This window comes from Petaurus breviceps, unplaced genomic scaffold (assembly GCF_028583685.1).
Source record: "Petaurus breviceps papuanus isolate PSGF00001 unplaced genomic scaffold, PetGlider_PUasm1.0 181, whole genome shotgun sequence".
Taxonomy (NCBI): domain Eukaryota; kingdom Metazoa; phylum Chordata; class Mammalia; order Diprotodontia; family Petauridae; genus Petaurus; species Petaurus breviceps.
The window spans coordinates 5,398,547-5,424,079 of NW_027185784.1; the positions used below are offsets into that span (position 1 = coordinate 5,398,547).

The window sequence follows — 25,533 nt, forward strand, 5'->3', positions numbered from 1 at the left end:
TGTTTTTTATGGAGCATATCCACCAATGGGATAAGTCCTTCGCTGGCCCAGCTCTGCTTTCTAGGGAGGTAAAGAAGGGAGCAAGAAGGAGTAGGGAGCAAGGAAAGCATTCCAGAGACTGGAGTCAGGGCTGAAAAGCTGAAGAGATGAACATTCAGAAGACTCTAGGGGCAAAAGAGCATAGAGGATTATGGGAACAAAGAGAATCATATGAGAATTGCAAGGTTAAGGGATAGGGCAGTTTCACTTACTTCCATTATAAAAATGGAGATGTGATATATGGTCTATATCAGATTGTACATTGTCTTGGGGAGGGGGAGAAAATTTTAAAAAATTTAAAATCTTATAAAAGTGAATTTTCAAAACTAAAAATAAATAAATTGATATCTTTTAAAATGGAGATGTGAATTTATGTCAAAAAAAATAAGAACGAAAGAGAGAAGGGAAGAAAAGAAATAACTAAACCCTAAGGCATTACAGCTGTTCTGTAGCAGTCTGTCTTGACTCACAAAAAGGGATGGTAAAGTTTAATAAAAGTGACAGGGGAGGGAATTATTGGGTATGCAGCCACTTTTCCTCTACCAATTTCCTCAAACTTACTATATTGATGATCACTAGCACCACTTGTTGATACCAGACAACTAGAGGTAGCTCTTTATGATAACTGAGATATGACATGGGGACATCAAGATCGGTTGCTAGTCTCTACAATTCTCTGCTTTGCTAAGGAATTCACTTTTTCATGTCTTACCACCACCACCCCTCCCCCCCCCCAGGAACATCCAAACTTATCACAATGTCATCAATTTTTTTTATTTACTGTCTTCCCATTGACCCATGACAGTTGTTTTCAGAATTAAAAAAAAAACACCCTGACCCTGAGGAGAGTGTCATCCTAGAGAGAAAAGCACAAACCTTCTGATGCTCTGCCCATTTAATTGCTCTTCCAAAGACATTATTGATCCAAGTTGTTGGTGAGTAACACTGCAAATAGCGACAACCAATGAGACTGTTTACTGAACTAGTTGTTAGAAGGAACTAAATTTATAGCTCTGTCAATTTAGCCCAGGCAAAACTTCATTTATAAGAAATCCAGATAATATATTTTTACATATTCTGTTTTTCATAAGTATAATTATGTATTAGTGGCTACCAAATAAATGATATTTATTGTGGTAAAACACAACATGCTTATCTCTCAGGGCCTCAGTTTCCTCATCTGTAAATTGGAAATAATAATACTTGTATAACATGTATACTCTCCCAGAGCCAGGCTGCTACATCTGACCTTCAGGGTTCTAAGGAGTGATTCTGAGGGGTCAGGATATTTCTTTTTTAATGTCATCACTTCAAGTACCCACCAAGTTCCCCTATTGTTGGGGGTAGCAGCGACAAGCCCTTTACCAAGGGTTTTTATATCAAAAATATGGCAAAAACAAATATATAAACATTTTCCTTCACAATACCTCAGGGAGCATACTCTCCCCTACATCATTGGTCTCTAAAGAAATAGGCTCAAAATGTAGCTCTAAGCATCATGGCTCCCAGTTGTCAAAAGGTGCCATGTCAAAAGGTGCCATCCCTGCCAAATAAGTCCTTGTCTCAGCTGCTACTGGGTTAGGGTCCCAAAGATCACTACCAAAAGTTGTTTCTTGCTTCTTAAGGAATTGATACTTTGTGCCTATAAAACCCAGTATGAATTCTGACTCAGATTCCTGTGTCTTGGTCTCCAAACCCTTCAAAACTTCCAAGGTTGGAGATTCCACTCCCTTCACCCAGAACAGAAAATAATTAAATGAAAAGGCCAAGGACTGAGGTCTATTTCTCAGGGCCACATGGCCTCAGAGAGAAGGAGGCCCTAAGGACTCTCTCTTTACAGCATGATCTCTCACTAGATGCCACAAGGGAGTCACTGATATACCCCAAGAGTGACTGGGGCAAAAGAAAACATGGTTTATGTTGACAGGCTTCTTGGAACATCCTTGAAGCCAATCAAAGAGCCTCTCCTTCACCACATGGTTAGCTGACCAGAACATTGCACAATGTCTGGTTACTCATGTTCCATAGTCTCTCCTTACACATAATCATCATGATTCTCCTTGAAACAAGCTCCCTAGCATCTTCCATGTGAAAAGGTTTAATTAAACCTAGCAAACTGATGGTATCTGTATCTGTGACAGACATCTATTACACATATGTAACCTACCTCATAGGCTTCTTGTGAAGAAATTGTTTTATACACATTAAAGCACTATATCAAGGGAAAGGGGAATGAAATAAGCATTTATTAAGCACCTGAAATGTCCCAGGCACTGTGCTCAGTGATTTACAGATATTTCATTTGGTCCTCACAGCAACCCTAGGAGGTATGTACTATAATAATCCACATTTTACAGTTGAGAAAACTTAAGCGGATTTAGGTTAAGTGATTTGTCCAGGGTCACAAAGCTAGTAAGTGTCTGAGGATCAATGTGAACTCAGGTGTCCATGACACCAGACCCAACACTCTATTCACTGTACCACTGAGATTAATATTTATCTAACTCTTTGGTATTTTTTTTAATTGATACATTTTGTTTTAGCACCACAGGTTTTTCCCTGAATCTCCCTCCCCTGCCTACCCAGAGAATATGAATGTTCCCCAGAAAAGAAGTAGAAAGAAAAACAGATCATCTTTATCAACAGAAAGAAAGAAGTGTCTCCTTTAACTTTGGCAGTTATGGTAGCATTAGCATTGACTCTTATAACTGATCAATTTCATCTCTTCTTCCTGTGGAATTTATACTATTTTAGTCATTATCTTTATTGTTCTTTTAGCTGTTTCCTTGCACTTTGAAAAAGAAGAAGTTCGGAGCGGCTAGGTGGCGCAGTGAATAGAGGACTGGCCCTGGAGTCAGGAGGACCTGAGTTCAAATCCAGCCTCAGATACTTAACACTTACTAGCCAAGTGACCTTGGGCAAGTCACTTAGCCCCAATTGCCCTGCCTTTCCCTTCCAAAATGTGGGGGGGAAAAAGAAGTTTGGCAAAATGAATAGAGAACTAGTCTTGAATCCAAGTTCAAGTCCAATCTTTGATAAATACTGGCTGTGTGACCTAGGCAATTCTCCAAAAATTCAAACTGCAAAGAAAGTGCCAATCTGGGAGTTACCTCCTACCAATGAAATTACAGGCTTGGTTCCTATTCTTGTAACACTGAATAAGTGTCTTCCTATGTTTCTCTAAATTCTTCATATTTGTTATTACTTATGAGAAAGTACTCTTTGATTACATTTATAAACCATAGTTTGTTGACCCATTCCCCAACTTTTTCCGGCTTTCAAAAATAATAGTATCGCTTAATATCAACAAATAAGAGGGAGGTTACATGTCTCTGTACATGTAACCTGTAACACGTCTCCTCTGCCATGTGCAACTCTGTGTTTTTGGTTGTCTCTGGTCATGTGGAAGCTCAAAAGTCAAGGAGAGCTGAAGGTACAAAGGGTCCATGAGGTAGCTCTCAAGCATCAGAAACAGGAACTACAGGAATCAAGGTCAGAGATAGAGGGGGTAGAGGAGGCAAGATGGCCAACAGAGGAGAGAGTTTCTTTCCATGTATGCCCTGGCCTCTTGTACCCTTCCCTGAGTCCATAAGCAATAAATTTGCTAAGGCTAGATTGCTCTGTGGGCAATCTCTGCCAGTGACAGGCCCCTGAAAGCAGTGACCTTTGGAAGTTCCTGCTCCTACTGAATACTCAGCTCCATATATTCTGTGAGTGGCCTTAATCTATAGCTAAAGCTTGGCTTTTCAAGCGGAACTATACTGTATTGTCTGAGCTAGCAGAGTGGGAAAGCAAGCAAATTCAAATTGTGCATTTCTTAGAATTCTTGGATTCCCACCCAATACTGTGTACTGTGGGAAGTGCAGTACTTTGGGAGAGGCTATGGGGCACATCCAAGTGTCAGATGTTTTATTATACATACTTTAATTGCTGTTCTGTATTATATTTTTATTATGTATGTATTCTTTAATTGATTCTATGCCAAGGATAATTACTGCATACAGTTAAGAATGCTTTATCTCTTTGTGTGGGGAGTCAAATCTATTATGCCAAGGACATGTAATTAGACTTCAGGAAACAGTAAATTCAGGGAAGAGGTGGGGTGTGCCATCGAAGCCTGAGAGACAATTCTGAATGAAGAAAAAAATACCATGCTGATCCAAACCCCCTAGTCAGGGCTGGCCCACAGAAAGAGGTAGAGCTCTGAGATAGAAGATCATCCCATCTCTGAGAACCACAGAAAAAAGCATCTCTACAAAGTTTAGTGAATGTGTACAACCACTAGGGTGAGTGTGAGATGCCTGCCACCAGCTCCTTCCTAGTGAACAGAATCAGCTTAGCTGCCATCAATGCTACCTCGTATTTAAACGAACATTTTGATATATGTGATTTTCTTCCATTAATCCTTTTGGAACAGAAATTTTGGGGTTGATTTGAAAATGAATCCCTAATTGCCTCCAAGGAAAAAAGGAAGGAAGGAGAATCCTTTAACTTTTTTTCATGGTCTTTATTTTCAATTCTGTTCCAGACATTCCTTTCTTTAATCTTATCTTTTTAATATGATCACAAATTATCATAAATGAATTAATATGGTAAGATTAAAAAAAAAAACCTATCATTTACTGACTTTTAGTACTTACTTTTTTCTTTTGTATTTATCGAGCTAGAAAATTTATTCTTTGAAGGCATGGTGGCAAAAAATGTATCTTTGCCCTAGTGCATTCTAGTATACTTTACATCTATCCCCCCCCCCCAGAAAGCAATATGAGGTGCAAGAATGAGTTTCTCATCAGGCATATTTTTGGAAATGTGAATTCAGCATTTTTATTTTCAGACAAAAATAAACACCATCATCAGCCTAAGAGAATAATAGAACTATTCCTGAGATCCCATTCATACCTTTCCCTTCCAAGTCTCTGGAGGAAACTACAAACTATGGACTAATGAGAATACTAAGGTTCCTTGGACTTTTGTTTTCATTCCTTAAACAAAAAGTCCTCCTACCTCCAAAATTCATACATGCCTTCAGACAAATTATAACACAGTGTTGGATGTGAGGAAAAGAAAATGTGTTGTGTCAGAAGGTTGTGAATATACACATTCAGGATTAACGAAAAGTTCAGTGGAATTATTCATGTCAACAAAGAAAATAGTTGTATCTGGACTAATTCACTCCACCCGCCCCCACCCCAAAGTTGGGTCCACTTCTTTCCCATACAGTCACACTAGTACATGGAAGGGATTTGTGAAACAAGTTTCCATGTATGGGTAAGCTTTTAGAACAAAGATGGTACAATGGCTTAAACACTGGGTTTGGGATCAGAAAGACCTGGGATTGAATCTTGCCTGTATGACCCTGGGCAAGTCACTTCTCTAGATTTAGTTTCCTCATCTATAAAATGAGGGAAATGGACCTCAAAGGTTTCTGATACCTCTACATGTATATTCTTATGATCTTGAAATCTAGTGCAACCCCATGGACACTGATGCCCTATCACCATCCTCTACAACCAAAAATATCACTGAATATCAACTCCTACAGACCCATGACAATCCAGATTCCTGGGCCCCTGGAACAGTACTGTTGTTATTGCCTTTGAATTTTCTCCACTGGGGAACTGAGAATGCATAAGAAAACAACTTTCACTGACTAACAATGAAGAAATGCTGCTGAGCCCACAAGAACCAGAGTACAGTATAACTTGCTTTCCCACTAAAAGGCCCCTTTGCCCTGGACTTGAGTGAGTAGTTTAACAGGGTACAATCCTGGAGGAGCCTGCCTCCAGTGAAAGAAATTGGGCTCCCTATTTTCACACTTTTGCTAGCGAAACGTCTGCCAAGGTGCCCTAAAAGATCATTTCACTTACAACTTACTTTATGACTCATATCTGGAGTTCCCCCCCACCCAAAAAAAAGAAAAAAGGAACTAAATGTACAATATGAATCAGGTATGTAACAGGTAATTTATTCCTGCATCCAAAGAAATACCAATCATAAAAGTCTCATGGTACACATTAACAGAATGACTTTAAAATGCTACAATCTATTAGGAGCCTGATATTTAAATCTCAATAGATAGAAAATAATTTGCAGGACTACTAATTAGACATTTTGCATTTTAGCCCTGCTCTATACCACCCAACTCCCAGCATATTTCTGCTGGTAAAATGGTCAGATTTGGGCCAGTTTTCTTCAGACTGTCCTCTAAGAGGCAGAAAGTGTCCTCTGCTGCTAGCCAGTTCCAACCCATAGGCCTCAGGGCATTTAGATTTCAGATTCACATGGTCACCTCTAAGCCTAGACACATGTGTCCCAAGAATGAGGCTGGATTACCTCCTCAAGAAAGGAAACAAAGTCAGAAAGGTAGCCAGGGGCCCAAGTGGAAGTTTACCTAGTTGAGTCTATAATTCACATGGGAAAAGCAGGGTGGGAAGAACACTAACCTCCCTTCATTGGGAGTCTAGAGATAAAGTATACTACCTGTTCTGGGAAGAGGTGAAACAAGAACTAGAAACTCACTTCATTTAACTGAAACAGTGCTCTGCCTCCACCCACCCCCACCACCATGGATAGGATAGGAACTAAGGGACCAGTTAGGGCTTACCATATTATACCAAAATATCAAGTCCAAACACTGGGCTACCCTATGTAAAAAGGTCCCAAAGCTGTCATATGGCCAATTAAAACCAAGAAGGAAAAACAATCAGGTTCCATGGGCTGGCCCATTCTACATTTGCTTAGTGCCAGAGAGTGCTGAGCTACAGGGTTTCTTAGGGTGTGTGGGGAGGAAAGGAGGCACTTAGGGTAGACAGCTGGCATTATCTTTGACTTTTTTGACTACAGAGCCCTGCCTGATAGTGAAGACTTATTAAAAAAGATTGCCAGTTCCTATCTGATCTGTGTGTACTGTTTGGGTGTTGTCAGTTTTATAGCTTGACCTTTCCCTGACAGCCCCCCACCCCAGTGTGTCCTTTTTTTTCATCTACCAAGTTGCTGTGTACAGACAGTTATGAGGAAGTCAGGAAGCTGAACTTCCTTGGGAGTTGTACTAAAACATATCAATTTAAATGGGCACGTATGTCAGGACCCTTTCAGATGCAACCTTCTTCAACACCTAGAGAGAAAGAATCCATGATTTGCTTTTTTTTTTTTTAAGAAAAATGCTGGGAAAGGAGAAAAGGTATGTAGTTTAAAAGTGAGGACTAGGAAATTTAAATTTCTGAGAACCTAAATATATGTAATCAACACACTGATGCAACTAAAAACTTTTGAGTCCCACAAAATAAAGACTTTGAGGAGATGCCTCCCCTTCATCTCTGTTAATTGTATTATAGGCAGATCTTTTCCCAGAAATTACTGGGCTATTATGTTAAAAGCAAAGGGAATAGAATTGTCAGGGATTCTCATGTTCTATACCACCTTCTATACTTTCCCTCTAGAGACCAAAATTACATTGGTGGAGAGGAAGATGGCGGAAAGCTAAATAACTGCTCTTTCAGCAAGTAGGTGCCTCATGAAGCATGAGGCTAGAGAAAATGCAATGAATATGGAAAACAATAAGTGTCTGGTGTATTTAATTATATAATTAAATAGAGTATAGTGCTTGGCATATAATAAATGATTACTATTTCTCATATATACATATATATGATATATTTCTTTATATACTTGTCATATTACATATTATAAAATGCTTTTAAAAATATATTACCTCCTCCTTCCTCATTTTTGCCTCTTGGATTTCTACACATTAAAAATTTTTTTCTTGAAAAGATTAATTTTTTTGATGACTTTTGTTGGCACATCACATTCATTTCCAAATTTTTCTTCTCTCCTCCCTTGCCTCACAAGCTATCTCTTGTAACAAAGATTAACGAGGAAAAAAATCAGTTTAGCAAAACTAAATCTGACAGTGTATACAGTATTCCACGTCCACAGTTCCCTACCATTGCAGTGAAAGAGGTATGTTTTCTCTGCTCTTCCCCAGGGCCAAGACTGGTGATTTTAGTTACATAGCATTCAATTTTGTTTTATTGTTCTTTCCTTTACATTGTAGACATTTTGTGTGTTATTTTCACTTCATGCTATTAATTCTTAATATGTCTTACAATTATATTTGAATTTTTCATATTCACATTTATTGTTTCTTTCAGTACACTAATATTCTATTAGATTCATGTAAAACATTTGTTTAGCCATCCCCAACTGTCAACTCATTCTTTAAAGCTCATCTCAAACCCTACCTACTTTATGAAGCCTTCCTTGATCTCTGATATTAGTACCAACCTTCAACTTCAAATCTCACATAGAAATTTATTTTGTTCCTCCTAATGTACTTAAAGAGTATAAGGGTGAAGTTGCATTTATTATCCCACCCAATTAAAAGTAATTGTAATTAAAAGTAATCTTTATTAGATATGAACATTTCTTGACTGAGTCAATTGATATCAACCAGGATGAACAGGGTCTGTACACCACTTTCAATCAATCAAAGTCATTATGTGAGAGACTTAGTCAACCCTAAAACATCTGTATAAAAGGGAAGTACTATCTCCAAATCAAAAAAGAGATTCTAAGGGACTGGAAACGGAGAGGAAGGAGCAGGGTTATAATAAAGCTGAGCTAAGAACTGGAAACCCTGGGGTGACCAATCAAAGGAGAAAGAAGAAGTAGGACTGAGTTGAGTCAGAAAAGTGAGCCTCTGGGGAGGCTAGATGGTACAGTGAATAGAGCACTGGCCCTGGAATTAGGAGGACCTCAGTTCAAATCTGGCCTCAGACATTTGACACATTTACTAGCCATGTGACTTTGGGCAAGTCACTTAACCCCAATTGCCCTCCAAAAAGCCAAAAAAAGAAAAAAAAGTGAGCCTCTGAAGAGAGCCCTTGGTTTTATAGGTATATAATCAGAATATATAATCAGAAGAACTGGAATGATATCACCAGTGTAGCCACCTAATCAAGGACTACAGGAAGTTCTAAACAAAGGTCTATTGTTTCCCCAACTTCCCCTCCAAGTACCTGTCTATTTATTGATACTATAATATAATCTAGAAAACTAGGTAGATATAAATGTAAATGTAGATGCTCAGCACAGTGCCTGACACGGAGTATATACTTAATAAATGTTTATTGAGTGATTGATTGATTTAGGCAGAGGGCTAAAATGCAGCTTAAATGTCAGGAATTTTCCTAACTGGAGGCTTAGAACAATCATGATTGAACTCATAACTTTTCCTATATATTAAACTTCCTAAAGCTTCTGGGAAAGGAATCATAAGGTTATTGTATTGCTTCTGGGCTGAAAGCAAGCTAATTAATAATTAATAGTGTTATATTTGTCAATACATATTATTATAACAGGGTGTTATACATGTCAATATGTAACAAAGATAACTATATTTAATATGAAAATAACATTGTTTTGTCTATTCCAATAGATTGCAAATTCTAGGACAGAGACGATGTCATATTTATATACTGAATCTCCCTAGCACTTTGAGGAATGTTCTCTTTACTCATAGTAGACACATAAATGTTGAGTTTAATTATTTCATTCTATCCTCACAATAGCCCTGTCAGTTACACAGTGTAAATTTTATGACTATTTTAGAGATGAGGAAACTGAGACTCTTGAGAATTTAAGTAATTTTCTCAAAGTCACACAGCAAATATAAGAAGTGGGAATTGAACCAACATCTGACTCCAGGTTTGTTTTCAAAATAATAATAATAATGAAAGCTAACATTTATGTAGCTACATGCCAGACACTTAATATGTGCCAGGCATTGTGCTAAGCACTTTACATTTGATCCTCACTACAACCCTAGGAGGAAAGTGCTATTATTACCCCCATTTTACAGTTGAGGAAACTGAGGTAAGTAAAAATGAAATAACTTGGCCCAGGGTTACATAGCTAGTTAAGTGTCTGAGGTTGGATTTGAACTCAGGTCTTCCAGGCTTGGTGATCTATCAACGTACCACCAGCTGCCTCACTGTACTCATGGGATACCAAGTTCAAACATTTTTTATGAAAAATCTAAGATATTCTAAGAGAATAATAAGAAATTCTAAGAGAATAAAAACAAGTGAACATCTTTAGTGAAAATAATAGCATTTGGTCAATAGCATTTAACTTAAGGAAGCAGAAGCTCCAAAATATAGCTTATGTTTAAAAACAGGAATTCTGATCTGAGACTTGTGGAAGGTACTACATTAGAGGCAGATTCAATGCAGAGAAAATCCAAAGTAGAGGAAAGAAGTATTTTTCTTCTCACTACTTTCATTTATGTCTTCTGTTTGTTACGATTCAGATACTTCAGAATCATCCTTGGTGGTTATATTATTTCGTACAGTAGGCAGATTAAGTTATCTGCCTAATTGCTGCTGAAATTTTTTCATTGTCAATTTAAGAGTTATATTAAGACATTTGTATTTTGGAGGAAGTTGGAGATGGGAGAGAGAAAAGCCCCCGAAGTGCCACCTGAGATTCTCTACCACAGTGTAGACTGAGCCCTTAACATTGTTTTAAGAAATGTTTACTCTAAAAAACATGTGCTGCCTCTCAGTTGCTCCCAGGGAATTATCTAAGAATATACAACAGAGGTAATCTGCAGTAGTGGAGGGATTTTTCCTACCCCAATGAAAGCACAGGTCCAAATAAAACAATAATAAAAATATTTAAAATGGTATAATACTAGGTGTTCTGGTAAATATGTTGTCAAATTGTGTAGAAAAATCATCAATTCTTGTGTTCTACAAGCACCACATAGCAAACCAGAAACCCACAAACCAGCCTGTTTGGGGGAGTAGGAAGGGAAGGAGAATGAGAACAGAGAAGGTCTCTAAATTAGGAGTTCTTATATCCTTTTCTAGTGTCATAGTGGCACATGGTTGGCAGCCTGGTAAAGCCAAGCAACCCTTCTCAGATTAATATTTTGAAATACAAAATAAAATATATAGGATTGCCAAAAAAATCAATTACATTAAAATACAAAAAAAAATTTTTTTAAGTTGATGGAACTCAGTTGATGGATGACTCTTGCAAATGGTCATTAAAAAAAACTGAAATACACCACTTTGGGATCTCTAAAATGTCTGATGTGATTCAGTCACTCTCAGTCGCCATAAAAAATTGAAGGGCCCTACTATTGGGAAAGGCAGGGTAGTCTGAGATATCTTTTGGGAATTAAGTAACTTCACACTGACTTTGCTGAGTAAATAAGGTAACATAATATATGATAGGCCAGGAGTCAGACCCACAGCCGTCCAGGCTGAGAAATCTGAAGCAAGTAATAACAAATCAGAGTAGAAAGGAGACTAAAACTATAAATATATTATTCCCCAAATCAGTGCATTACAAATTTAACTTTTTAACTATTCTCAAAATAAAAGCAGAGAATTTGCATGCTCCCTTAACTATAAATCTAGTTAATTTTCCAATGAAAGAAAAGAGTTCTGTGAAATGTAAATCGTACTAGTAATAATTTAAACTTGTTTTCATTAATTAAAATTTAACTCAGAATTTGTGAAATATAACCCTTACTTATGTATCTCTGTAAGTTTTATCCATGTTACAAATTCCATGGAAATTAAATAAAAATTACGGAATACATGTCCACCTGGAAACTTACAAGCTGCCATTTTGTGTCAAGTTGATGGACAGGACCACAAACCCAGCTTCGAGCATATATGCCCAAAAGGCAATACTTTCTAAAATTATCACGAATAGACGAATGTGAAACGCTGAGTGGCCAAACTGAGGCAAAGTTAAGGCACCTGTGTTATTCCTTTAAAACAAGTGGATTTCTAGTAGATATTTCCATTCTTTGTGACACTAATTGGAAACTAAAGGGTAACACATTATACCGATGTTGTAAGCATGACTAAAGTCAGCGCTCTCTTGTACAGGTTCATTACTGGGACAAAATGAGTCAAGGAAGAGGTTTATTTTGTTCTAACCAGCAAGGATATGCAAGGAGGACATACCACAGTGATCGGGAGGCACTTACCGTAGCTCCTCTCCTCGAAACTCCTCTCACCTCCATCTGGAGCACGAGGTGTCAGGAGCAGGTGCAGGCGCAGGCGCTCACGCAGTCTCCAGCACCCGCCCGGTCTGAGGAGCCTTGGGCCCATATGGGCATTTTATTGGCGCTAGGCCAGGAAGTGCGTCAGAGAAGCTGGAGCCAATCAGATTTTGCGGAGGGAGGAGACTTCGCGAGAGTTGCGGGGGAAGGGACTGGGAAAGCTGAGGTGGATGAAAGTTGTGGGGAGAAAGCTGTCGGGAAACTGCTGTCCTACCGCAACATATAAGAAAGCAGGAGTTAGCGCCAACATAAATTCAGCTAATTTCGTTAGTTGCAGCATTGCATTTGCAACTTTAGATCATTCCGTCCAAATATCCTCCAACAGAGAAGGGCATACGGGACCAGACATGGCGTCGGGGAAATCTGTCCTGCCTCGGACACATATTACCAGCGTGGTGGCCCGGAGCGGTTTACTGAACCTTGGGGGGGGGGGGGGGGGGGGGATGGGCAAGCAGCTTCCTCAGATTTTAAAGCACTGATGACTACCTTGGTGGAGGGAGATTCCATACCAGGAGTTCCCTACACAGGTCTAGACAAAAATGTTAAATTTGCTTCTCTTTACTTTTCACACCAGAGACAAGTCCTCATTATTTTGAATATTTAGAAAATCGCTTACCTGAAAGGTAGATGCAGTGTTGTGGATAAAAGAACTGGAGTCAAGAAGGCTTAAGTCAGGGGTGGGAAACCTGCCTTGAGGCCACGGGTTCCTCAGCCCGGGTTAAGTATACCTCTTACACATACTGGTTGTATAAACCTGGGCAAGCCATTTAACCTTTCAATGCCCTAAGCAATTCTCTAAAATTTTAAATGGCAGAATAAGTGCTTATCTGCATGGGTGAAGGGTATTTCCTCACTGGGAGTTTCCTACCAGGATGAAATCACATCTCTAGGACCATGGTTTCCTTCCTCCACCAAAAAAAAAAAAAAAAAAAAATGCCACTTTGAAATGAACATTGTGATTTTAGGTCATGCTTTGAAATTTCGCTGAGCAAATACCCGTAATTAGAAATCCCTTAAGGAGATACTAGGTTGAAAACCAAATTGTTCGTCTTTCTTCATCAAAGCAGTCGGTGAAAACAGAGGATCTAAGACAACTATCCCCAAATTATTGTGAACAGAGGAAGGTCACTTTCAACCCTCCCCTCTTAGGACAACATTAAAATAGCCTTTTCTGTTGTGGTGGCAGTGGTAGTTAGTTCTCAAAATAAATTTCTTCCCCGTTTGACAACAAAGTAAGTTGGAACTCATTTCCCCTTCTCTAATATGTATTAGCCTATGCTGTTCGATAGATGGTTGAGCACAGCGTCTCTACTACTAGGCTGAGTTAAATATGGCATTGCTCATTATGTCAATAATCCCCCCTGGTTTCAAGACCTCCAACCACCACCGATGAGACATTCTTTGTGTTCAAATGTCTGGCTGACGTCTGATGCTTAAAACAGCCTATGCTTTCACCCCTCTCTGCATTGTCATAATCCTGTATCACTACTCTTAAAAGGATATCGCAGCCACTCTGAGAACCAGTTGCTGACCAAAGAAGCCAGCCAGCCTGACTGCCAGCCTGACTACCCGTGTCCCTGCCTGCTTCTGGCCGCCTTGTATGCCTGATTCTTCACACTTTCTGTAGATCTGACAAAACAGGGACCATGTCCACCTTTGGCTACAGAAGGGAACTGAGCAAATATGAATCCATCGACGAGGATGAACTCCTTGCTTCACTGTCAGCGGAGGAGCTGAAGGAGCTGGAGAGGGAGCTGGAAGATATTGAACCCAATAGAAATCTACCAGTGGGACTAAGGCAAAAGAGCCTGACAGAGAAAACCCCTACAGGGACATTCAGCAGAGAGGCCCTGATGGCCTACTGGGAAAAAGAGACCAAAAAGCTTCTGGAGAAAGAGAGGCTAGGGGAGTGTGATAAGGTAGGATCCCACAGCATGCACTCTCCACTAGGTGCTCTTTTTTTTTTTCCAAGCTCTTCAATTTATATCAGTTCTTTCCTTGTAGCTTTATGTTTCTCAGGGACCAGAAAATCTTATAGATTGAAACAAGGGTGTAATCTCTTCAATTCATAGAAGAATCAAATCAGAGATTCTGTTCTTTATATAAAAGGAGCTAGTCTACATTGGAAAAGTAATATGCAACTAAGACATGTTAAGATTTTTTTTTATACTTTAGCCAGTATGAAGTATAAGTCCATAATATGGTATTATTCACTTCTCTTTGTGAGACTGGTTAATTGGATTGTTCCTTTCTAAAGATACAGAAATAATAATGGTAGTGATGACAACTTTTTTTCTCAGACATTGCCTAAGAACCAGAAAATATGATCATTATTTGTAAGGCAAAAGTCTGAGAATAGTTCTGTCCAGTACACTTGAACTTGAAAGTGGATAAACAGACCTTTACAAGCAGGACCAGAAGGATGTGTTCATGGGAAAACAGGAGTGGCAATAACTGTAGGGAACATACAGAAATGACTCTTGAATTTATAGACTCAGGCTGTCAGTTATATCAGAAAGAGCCCTGGTCTGTGAGTGAGGGAATCTTGTTTTTTGGCCTGGGCCTTTTTTAACCAACTGTCAGATCTTGGATAAGTCATTTGACTAAGTTTATAGAGTTTCAGTATCTTCACCTGTAAGATGAGAGGGATGGACTAAGTAATCTCCAAGGCCTCTTCCAGCTCTCCTACTTGGTTTTGTTCTGTAAACTGAGCTCAGACAGAGTGATATAAAAGCCAAATGATTTAGAGCCAACAGTCAGCCAGCCAGTGTACTAATAGAGTGACTGTTAGATAATACCCACATTAGGGTGTACTGAATAAATGAGAAGATATGTACAAGGCACATCTGTTGCAATGTATCAAGAGGCCCTTGAGAATCCAACCATGGCAGTGCTGGCTTAACCCAAGGCCATTCTGGCTACTGCAAGGGTGGGGTGAGGCTGGCATGCTCTGCTCCAAGACCACTCACAGAACTTCAGCATGCAAATAAACAGCAAAGAATGTGATCTCCTTTGGTAAAGACTGGAAAGAACAGACAAGTTTTAGGACTATCTGTTCATGATATATTTACCTGGTTTCCATCAAGGTTTGGTAGGGCCTAGTGGCTTTTTAGGGCATCTGGGTGGTGCAGTTGTTAGAGCACCAAGCCTAGAGTCAGGAAGATCTGAGTTCAAATTATGCCTCAGAAATTATGATCTGTGTGACCCTGGGTTGACAATGCTTATTTGCTTCAATTCCTTATCTGTAAAATAGGGACACACTACAAAAGGAAATGGCAAATCACTCCAGTATCTTTGCCAAGAAAACCCCATGGAAAAGTCATGGGATCACATAGATTTAGACACACTGAACAACAACAACAGTAACTTTTTAGTTTAACTGGGCAACAATGTGCTATTAAGACTACTATAGTCAAGCTTTGATCCCTGTCTGAGCCTCTGAGCTCTATGCCACTTGCTTTTCTAACTCTGGCCAGCTGACTCCTTGGTCCAAGGCTGCCTGGTTCTTACTGGAGAAGTGGGTGGGCATATGCAAATTTATCTCCAACACCAGAAAAAAAATAACTCAAAGGTCTGTTGGTGTGTCTGTCATCACATGTGAAGAATAGCCAAAGTTCTGGGAGGAAAGAGGAGATGGTGACCTTAGTTATCAGACTAGTATGTTCTTTGAAGCATTAGGAATTAACAGATCTGGAGAGGAAAGTCCTTTGGTAGCCATATCAAGAGTGACAGGCAACAATAGCTGGTCAGTCTCTAAGTATAGCACATAACACTTAGCACTTAGGGACAGTCACAGAGTGCATTGACCCTACTGACTAAGGATACCCTGATATAAAACTGAATTAACTCTTTAGAACAAAGATGGGCAACCTATGGCACAGGTGGTCTGCCAAAGGATTTAGAATTAGTACACACAGGCAAAAATTGTGAAAGAGGCAAAGTTTTGCTGTGATACTCTCTTACTTTCTGTATCTGTGCCCCCTTTCCACTTTCTCGATGTCTTCTCTCTCTTGGGTTCCCCCTTTTCTAGTCTTGTCTCTTGTCCAATTTTGTTCTAAATTGACTGTCAACTAATCTGTGCAAAAGGTTTAGCTACTAACTGAAGTCAGTTTTGATTATAGTAATAACAACTTAGGGATTTTTAAAGGCAAAGATGTCAGTGCCCAAAGGAACAAAGTGATAATGATGGAAGAAGTTGAGTGATATGTGAAGGGAATGTGAAGGAGAGGGAACCTACTTATAGAAGCTAGAATTAGACCATCACTTGTATGAAATGCCTCCTTATAATTAATCCATAAACATTTTTTGACATACACAGCAATAAGAGGAAACAGAAATAAAAAAGTCAATCTCTCATATAGGACACTATGACAACGCATATCCCATGTGATTCACAGAGGAGAGGAGAGCTAAAAAGGATAGTGAATGGCAATGGATGGATTTGGGAAGTGAAGACAGTATATCTATGGAATTTGGGGGCAGATAAAAAAGGATACCTTGATCTGGAAAAGAAGTTTGTCTATTGCTTTCTTGTGGGACATGGAAAGTAATTGTTGGAAGTGATTGAAGATATAATGAATGCTCACCATAGAAAGGGAGAGTAGATTTAGGAATAATTTAGGAATATCAAATATATCTAAAATAGAAGACTTTTGCAAACAAGAAAGAATGAGATTAAGATTTGGTTTGTTCAAAGTCCTTCCAAAGTTGATACATCTAACTCAATTCACCAGAATAATTGACATTTATTACATACCTAGTCTGTTCAGAGCATTGTGTTATCACTAGGAGAAGTGAAAAGTGAAGATACGACTTGATTGTTTCCCTCATGTAACTTATAGTCTAAAATGGATGAAATGACCCACACAGATAACTATAACAGATAATATTTCAAGGTGAGTACATTAGAGAAATATAAAAACAAAAAAACTATGACCTGTTGGGAGGAAAAATAATTACCATTTGGGAGAGAGAGGGTGATGATAATATTTCTCATTGTTGTATAAAGAATTAAGTGTTATCCTCATTTTCAGATGAGGAAGACTAGAGTCAAAGACAAAGTGACTTGCCAGCAGTCACCAGCTATGTAGGACAGGGTCCAGGGCTCAAACTCAGGCACTTTGATTCTGAGTACAGTACTCCTTCCATCACACCACACTGCCTCTCTATGGCTTCCAAGAGGAGGTGGATATTAAATTGGGCTTTAAAAGCTGGGGAGGAATTCGACAATCAAGGAGGGGCAGGGAGGACATTCCAGGCATAGGGAACAGCTTGAACTTGATACAGTTTAAATAACTCAAGGCTATCAAGCAGGGACAGTAACTTATTCTACCATTTTCTTCTATGCTCTCTGCTGTTCCTAGCCTATGGTCAGCCCTTGACAAGTACTAAGTAGGAGCATTCTCCCATAAATGATCTTCAACTCTGCTGAATAATGAGCTACAAAATGACTCAATGTAAAAATCAACTGCATTATTTTTTTTGTATAAACATCTAGGTTTTAACTTATTCTTACCATTAGGGCAACTCATATCTTGTTATTACTCTTGGAAGTGTTTGTTTATATAGGGCAGATCTTTCCTACCACTGGTCCTCACTGCCCTGGATGCTGCTGCTTAAAATGGAAGCAGACAGGTGGCATATTCTTTCTTTCCCTGAACCTGCACGTTGCTAGTAATACTCTTATAGGTAGGGCATCCCTGTCTCCTATCAGCCATGACAAACAGGGGCCAAGGTAGTAAGGAATTAGTTGTTAGCCTATGTATTGTATGTCTGGCCCAATTTGGAGGAAGTTTAAAGTATGTGTTTGTGTGTGTGTGTGTGTGTGTGTCTTAAAAGGTCAGCTGATAAATACACACATATGGCATTAAGGATATATTTTCCTAGGAAAATACTTTCTTATTCTAATCTTATGACAAGTCTGATATCTACCCTTGGGCATTCTCACAAGTTTCTAAGGCCAGTGCTGTCATCTAATGATATCTTGTAGCAGATTCAAGAGGGGAGAACCAGAATGGAACCTAGAAATGGGCACAGAATTCCAGATATACCTTACTAGTTCATCTGTTTCTTTTCTACCACTCTTGAATCTTCTGCCTTCACAGCAGTCGCCACTTTCATCTGGAATTCTCCTTTCTGGCTCTGCAATAATCACCTTACACAAAGCTGATGCCACAATTTGGTGACAGTCGGACTGTGGGCCAGTTGATAGAACTATGGTGAAGACCATGGTGCTCTAAAATCTCCCACACCCCAGTCCAACCCTTGCCATAGAAATCAAATAAACAGTAGTTGCACAAAGCTAACAAGTCATTAGCCCCATCAGTATAGAATCATAGGAATTAAGACTTGAAGGAACCTTTGAGATGATTAGTCCAACTTCCTCTTTGAGAAATGAAAGAATTAAGGCTCTGTTTCCTCTCTACTTGAATGAATGATGGAAGGAAATATTTATCAAGTACTTTCTATAGGCACAGCCCTTTGATAAGTACTTGGGGTAAAAATAGAAAAATAAGTCAGGCGATGCTCTTAAAGAGGACACATTCTACTGGAGAAACAAAACATATAGAAAGTTTCAGCACAAGTCAGATAGAAAGGTCCCATAATCCTTAAAGTGCAGCAGCAAAGCAGATGGTAATGCTTCTTCTTTAATGTTATTTCTACTGATAAGATCACATCAGTTTCTAACGTTGAACGATTTGATAGACCTAGAAGATACCTCAGAGCTTACCTACTCTACCCTTTCATTTCATAGGTGAGAAAAATGAGGCCCACTGATATTAACTTGTAGAAGATTACTTAAGTAATGATAGAGCCAGGATGAGAATCCCAATCCCAGTGTCAAAACTCCTAGGGCATATACATGTATTGTGTATGTATGTGTATATATACACATGTATATGTTTATATGTATTGTATGCACATGTATCAGTATATGTATTTGTAGATATTCATGCTCACACACATATACATATAGTGTATCATTTCCCTAAAGTAAATTTTAAAATGTTTCACTTGTTCAATGCTCTTTTTTCACTGATTTGTTCCCTACCCGTTAATAAAATATTCCAATGAATCTATGGTATAATTAATATGGATATCCCCTTCAATGACACAGATTGTAACCTAGCCACATCCGATCCTCCTGTCTGACTCATATCCATATTCTCCTATAAGTTAGCCAGAGGGAGTCTTCCCAACATGCTGAGGGTGTTGTGTTGTCATGACATCTGAACGATGCCCAGTGGAAAATGTGGATTGTCCGTCAGTTATCCCTGGTTCTTGCCACATCACTACCCATCTTCTATCCATCATGTATGTCTTTACACCACTTGTACCTAATTCTTCATTTGTAATGTATTGCAGTATGTTCATGCCCTCCATGTATAAAGTCCATTGCACTTTGGTGATTATCAGCTTCCGTACTTTGGAGATTGGTGTTTTACAACTCATGGTACAAGATTACTAGAAAAATGTTGCTGTTAAAAGCATGGTACCTTTGTTATTCTAATTGTTACCATAATTAAGTGATGGTTAAAATAAAATTTTGTTATTTTCCAAGTGACCAAGATGAATCTTCAGCAGCATCCCTGACTCTGTATAACAAATGGGTATTGTCTGTTGTATAAGAAACATCTTTCTCCAACCTATCTTGAATGCTGTCAATCTGGCAAGATTTGTTCTTGCATCCACCATGCTTGTGCAGATTGTTTCTATCTTGTTTTTTGCTTGAATTCCAATCCTTTTTTGACAGTGTTGCCTGTGTCCCTAGCAATAATCTGGTGCCCCAGTAGAGTAACCATCAAAATATCTACCAAACTGCAGTCTCCATTAGGCCTGGGAATATGCCTTATTCTTCTTTGTATCTCCCAAAGGACTAGTCCAGTGCTTTGCACATTGTACTTAATCAGTTAATGTTTGTTAATGAATCCTCTCTTGGCCCATTTTTTGTGCCTTATTCTGTATCTATATCTTGAACAATATAGCCAATATATGAATGCACACACATATATACATACACACATACATACATGCATGCACATATATCTATAATAATCCATTCCTTTCCATTCTAATCTAATGCCTGGCACATAGAAGGTACTTAATGAAAGTTTATCAGATTTTTTTTTTTGCTTTTTTGGGGGGCAATTAGGGTTGGGTGACTTGTCCAAGGTCACATGGCTAGTTTTTGTGTTAAGTGTCTGAGGCTGGATCCGAACTAAAAGTTTATCAGATTGAATTGGGTTGAATGTTGGTCAGCTTCACTCCCACCTTGATTCCCCTGCATTGTTAAGGCCTAAAGTTGTTCTCAAAAGATAAAAGGTGAACAGAGACTTGCACCCATCCACAGAGGGATGGTAATAATGCACCATGCTTTGGGGCCAAAGTTCTGCCAATCTGATTGTTATAGAAGCCCGGCTGTGGAAAAACAGCACCTGCTGCTAAGATGAGGGCAGAAAAGGGGACTCCTTTGTGATTGTGAATTCAATAAACATTAAACCAGGAGCATCATCCCAGGAAAGAATCTGATCCAGGCAGTTTGAAGGATCCAAACTCAGAAGGTCTCTGAAAATTTCCTGAGTGATAAGGTACAGAAGAAATTTTTAGAGACAATGGAAATTTTTTTTGAGCACAGTAACTGAAAAGTTGAACTGAACCGAAAAGATGGTGGATGGAGGTATGTATGTGCTTGGAAACAGGAAGATCTAAGTTCAAACCCTCTCTCTGACACATACTGGCTATGTGACTAGAAGCAAGTCTCTTGGAAGGGAATGGAACAAACATGGATTAAGCACCTACCATGTGCCAGGCATTGTGTTTAAAAGCTTCATATAGGCTATCTCATTTGATCCTCACAATAAGCCTGAGACATACGTAAGTGCTGTTATTATTTCCATTTTTTACAGTTGAGGAAACTGAGGCAAAGTTTACATGAGTTGCCCAGGGTCATATAATTACTAAGTATCTGAGGCTGGGTTTGAACTCAAATTTTTCTGATTCCAGGACTAGCACTCTATCCCCTGTGCAACTTAGCTGCCTCTACACTTAATCTCTCAATATCCCAGGCAACTCTCTAAAATCATATATAGGATGTCTCAAGTCTTAGTACAGTTTTAAGTTTAAATTTAAGTTTTAGTAGCTTAAAACTGAGCTAGGACTTTGGGGCCAACGTCTATACTTCTTGAATCTGTGCCCCTTATTTTGCTTTTGTTTTTTAAATAGGGAATTCCAGATATCAAGGAAATCTTAGGCCTGGATCAAAACAAAAAATTGCAAAGTAAAATCTCAGCACATACATTTGGATTTGAAATTTTATTCTGTCAAATATGTCCAATTTTCTGAAAGTCTTTTTTCAGTGATTTTCATACAGACTAATGAGAAAGAAATGCATTAGTCCTAAGTGCTTGGTTGTTGTTTTTTTAAAGACAATTGAGGTAATAGATGATAAGAGCTTTGTGGGATGTGTGTATGTGTGTGTGTGTGTGTGTGTGTGTGTACACACGCACACACGCTTAAATGAAAGGTGATTTTGCCCCAAGAACAAGAAAACTAACAAAATAATCACTTTTTGAGGTCATGATGTGTACTTTAGCATCCTTCAAAGTTTTAACCATCTTCTCAGTGATATAATACAATGAGAAAATGTAACATGATGAGAAGGGGACTGGATTGAGTTTTAAGAACTACATCTTATTCAACACTCTTGGGCAAGTTACTACAAGTCTCAGTTTTCTAATGTCCTATGTGAAAGTTCTTTGAAAGCCATAAAATGCTATGCAAATAAAGCATATTTTTATTATGAATAATATTTTTGATAAATAAATCATTTTTATTGACTTTCAGATAAAATGCCCTACTGATCAAAATCAAGACTACTCTATTTTCCAAACAAGCTAATTACTCATTCTCTATTCTCTATTCTAGGGAAATTAAAACAGTGTAATACATATACATATATATATATATAATTTTTTTTTGAGGCAACAGGGATAATAAGTGACCTTCCATGGGTTAAACAGCTAGCAAGTGTCTGAGGCCAAATTTGAACTCAAGTCCTACTGACTCCAAGGCTGGTACTCTATCCATTGAGCCACCTAGCTACCCTTAGCAATATAATATCTTTGCTACACTTCAGGTCTCATTTAAACTGATATGGGAAAGGGAATATTCACATTTGAACTGAAGAGCCTCTGTAGAATTTTACCTTCAGCTCTTAAAATCCATAGAGTCCTTGCTACCATATCCTTTCGATTTCAATATCAATTTGTTTTCTTTTTTTTTTTTGCTTGCCTTCTTATTTGTTTTTGGAAGAGGTTGGGGTGTCAGTTCTTGAAGGATGATTAAATCTGACATATTATAAATGAGCCAGGAAAAAAGAGACCAAAAAAAGAACTCTTGGTAAAACAAGAGAAAAACCTGGATCATTGGATATACTAGCACTGCAATCTTGACCATAATCCCTGTTTAAATTGTTACAGTTATGTTATTTAAGACCTTCAGCGATTGTCTTGTCATGTTATCACTGATCAACTGAATTCTGAGCATTTTTGAACTATGGATAATATGGAAAACAAAACTAATAGTTACTATTTAATCCTGACACCTGCCTTCCTTATTTAGGGTACAGAAGAAGACAAAGAAGACAGTGAGGAAGAACTTATCTTTACAGAAAGCAACAGTGAGGTCTCTGAAGAGGTTTATACTGAAGAGGAGGAGGAGGAAGAGGAAGAAGAAGAAGAAGAAAGTGATGAAGAAGATGAAACAGAAAGGAAGCCTGAAGTCCTAGGGGGCTGTCAGGGAACTCTGAATTGTGTACAGGGCCGTTCGGATAGCCCTAAGCCAAAGACATTTAAGAGTCAAATAGAAAACATAAACCTAACTAATGGCCACAGTGGCAGAAACACAGAGTCACCTACTGCCATTCACCCTTGTGGCAATCCCACTGTTATCGAGGACGCTTTGGAGAGGGTAAAGAACAATGACCCTTACACCACTGAGGTCAACCTGAACAATATCGAGAACATCACAACACCAAATCTGACCCGCTTTGCTGAAGCCCTCAAGAACAACACAGTGGTGAAAACATTCAGCCTGGCTAATACAAAGGCTGATGACAGCGCTGCCATAGCAATTGCAGAGATGCTGAAGGTCAACCAGCACATAACCAGTGTCAACATCGAGTCAAATTTCATCACTGGCAAAGGAATTCTGGCCATCATGCGGGCCCTTCAACACAATACGGTTCTGACAGAACTACGGTTTCACAACCAAAGGCACATCATGGGCAGCCAGGTAGAAATGGAGATTGTCAAGCTCCTGAAGGAGAACACAACGCTGGTGAGACTGGGCTATCACTTTGAACTTGCTGGACCAAGAATGAGCATGACGAGTATTTTGACAAGAAATATGGACAAACAGAGGCAGAAACGTATGCAAGAACAAAAGCAACAAGAGGGATATGATGGGGGATCTAACTTCAAAAACAAAGTTTGGCAGAGGGGAACTCCTGGCTCTTCACCTTATGCATCCCCTAGACATTCTCCTTGGTCTTCTCCAAAACTGCCTAAGAAAGTCCAGTCTGTAAGAAGTCGACCCCCATCTCCTGCAGCTCCATCTCCTCCACCTCCGCCCCCACCTCCTCCTCCTCCTCCTCCTCTTCCTCATATGCCACCACTACCTCCTCCCCCACCCCCTCCTCCACCTCCTCTGCCAGAGAAGAAGTTAATAACCCGAAACATTGCAGAAGTCATCAAACAACAGGAAAATGCCCAAAGGGCATTGCAAAATGGACAGAAAAAGAAAAAAGGGAAAAAGATCAAAAAACAACCCAACAATATATTGAAGGAGATAAAAAATTCATTAAGATCAGTTCAGGAAAAGAAAATAGAAGAAAGTTCAAGACCCTCCACCCCACAGAGATCAGCTCATGACAGCCTCATGGATGAAATTCGGGGAAGCAGTATAAGACAGTTAAGGCGGGTAAGTAACCTGAGAGCCAGCATTTGGGCACAGAATTAGCAGATGAGTTGGCTTCAATTGCATGATGATACCAAAGTCACTTCCCAAAATACTTTTTAATATTCTAAATATTTTAGTATGCAAGAGCAAACATACCAGCTGGATATACTAGGAACATAGGACACCACTGAGCACATTTCTAGTTGGGAAATATGTCTATTGCTTGTTCACTCCACTCAGACCTCCAGTATATCCTCAAAGCCCCTGTTTTAAGAAAACCCATTATGTAAAAATGCTTACTTCCTAAATAGATAAATTAGACTGATAATGAGTTTTTAAATGAATCTTCCTTTCACAAAAATAACCCTTTAAATAATAAACACATTTAAAATTTTATGAGTTGATAGCTAAAAAAAGCTGAAGTAGCTCACAATTTTTCAATAGCATTATTATTCTAGAAAGGGAGTATGTTGTTCAGAGAATACCTATCTATCTCTACAATAGATGGTAGCTTTTATTATTATTTTATCAGTATTGTGCTACTTTAATGAGAACAACAATCCCCTCTTTTGTAGGTGGAAGTACCTGAAGCTCTTCGATAGAATAAGAACTAGAGAAGAATCCAAGCATCACTTCATAAAGAGGATGCCGAATTGTTCAATGGTATTCAATAGACTGCATTGTGCAGTGTTTCCCAAATACACTCATCAGTTTGAAACATCCTTTCCCACTATAAATATCAGCACCAAAATATCATCCCAAATAGAGTTTTAAGAAATAGGTATTATTCTTTTGTAAATATGGAAATAAATAAATGTCTTTTTTATTTGATGATATTTTTATCGGCAAGTACCAGTTTATTTAAGGATTATCTTAAGTATTAGCCTGTACATCTCTGGATCTGTTAATTATCCTGAACCGTACTGGATTCTCAGCCTGTGTTGGGGTTTTAGGGCCCTTATCCCTAATAAATTTAGCTTAAAGTTTTGGGGTTTTTTTTCTTTTTAAAGCCAAGATGGTCTTTGTCTTGGTTTTCTATGAATTATATTCAGATTTTCCAGATGAATGTAAGACTATTGAACATTAAAAAGATTTCATTTTTACCCAAACAAGGCTTGGATCCTGGCATTCCATTAACACCTTCCTCTTTCCCTATATTGTCTCAAGTGCAGCAAGATTTTTCGTTCTTTTGCCAGTGTCTCTTTTGCATGGGGGTTAAAACTTAGATGTCTTTGATAATTAAGCTAATGTTAGGAAGGCGCTAAGGTAGGGATGGGGAACCTGCAGCCTTAAGGCCACATTTGACCTTCTAGGTAGGTCCTTGGGTATAGCCTTTTGACTGAGTCCCACTTTTACAAAACAAATCCTTTTATTAAGGGGATTTGTTCTGTGAAGTTTGGATTCAGTCAAGGGACCTCAGCTGAGGACCTAGAGGGTCACTTGTGGCCTGG

The 25,533-nt window shown here is 38.7% G+C and overlaps 2 protein-coding genes across 2 annotated transcripts in view; one reads left to right on the forward strand and one right to left on the reverse strand.

Annotated features, from left to right (window-relative positions):
* NDUFA5 (NADH:ubiquinone oxidoreductase subunit A5) overlaps positions 1 to 25,533 on the reverse strand; it is a 306,556-nt gene that overhangs the window by 74,509 nt on the left and 206,514 nt on the right. The gene's annotated exons all lie outside the window — the stretch shown is intronic.
* On the forward strand, positions 13,573 to 25,194 carry LMOD2 (leiomodin 2). The gene is made up of 3 exons (XM_069087118.1): positions 13,573 to 14,043; positions 22,745 to 24,103; positions 24,658 to 25,194. The coding sequence occupies exons 1-3, from the start codon at positions 13,771 to 13,773 to the stop codon at positions 24,682 to 24,684; spliced, it is 1,659 nt and encodes a 552-aa protein (XP_068943219.1). The 5' UTR covers positions 13,573 to 13,770; the 3' UTR covers positions 24,685 to 25,194.

Bases quoted from the DNA above. Each gene is read 5' to 3' on its own strand.
- LMOD2 (XM_069087118.1), top strand. From the start codon at position 13,771: ATGTCCACCTTTGGCTACAGAAGGGAACTGAGCAAATATGAATCCATC. The intron at 14,044-22,744 runs GTAGGATCCCAC...TTCCTTATTTAG, and splicing joins GGCTAGGGGAGTGTGATAAG to GGTACAGAAGAAGACAAAGA. The intron at 24,104-24,657 runs GTAAGTAACCTG...CCTCTTTTGTAG, and splicing joins GTATAAGACAGTTAAGGCGG to GTGGAAGTACCTGAAGCTCT.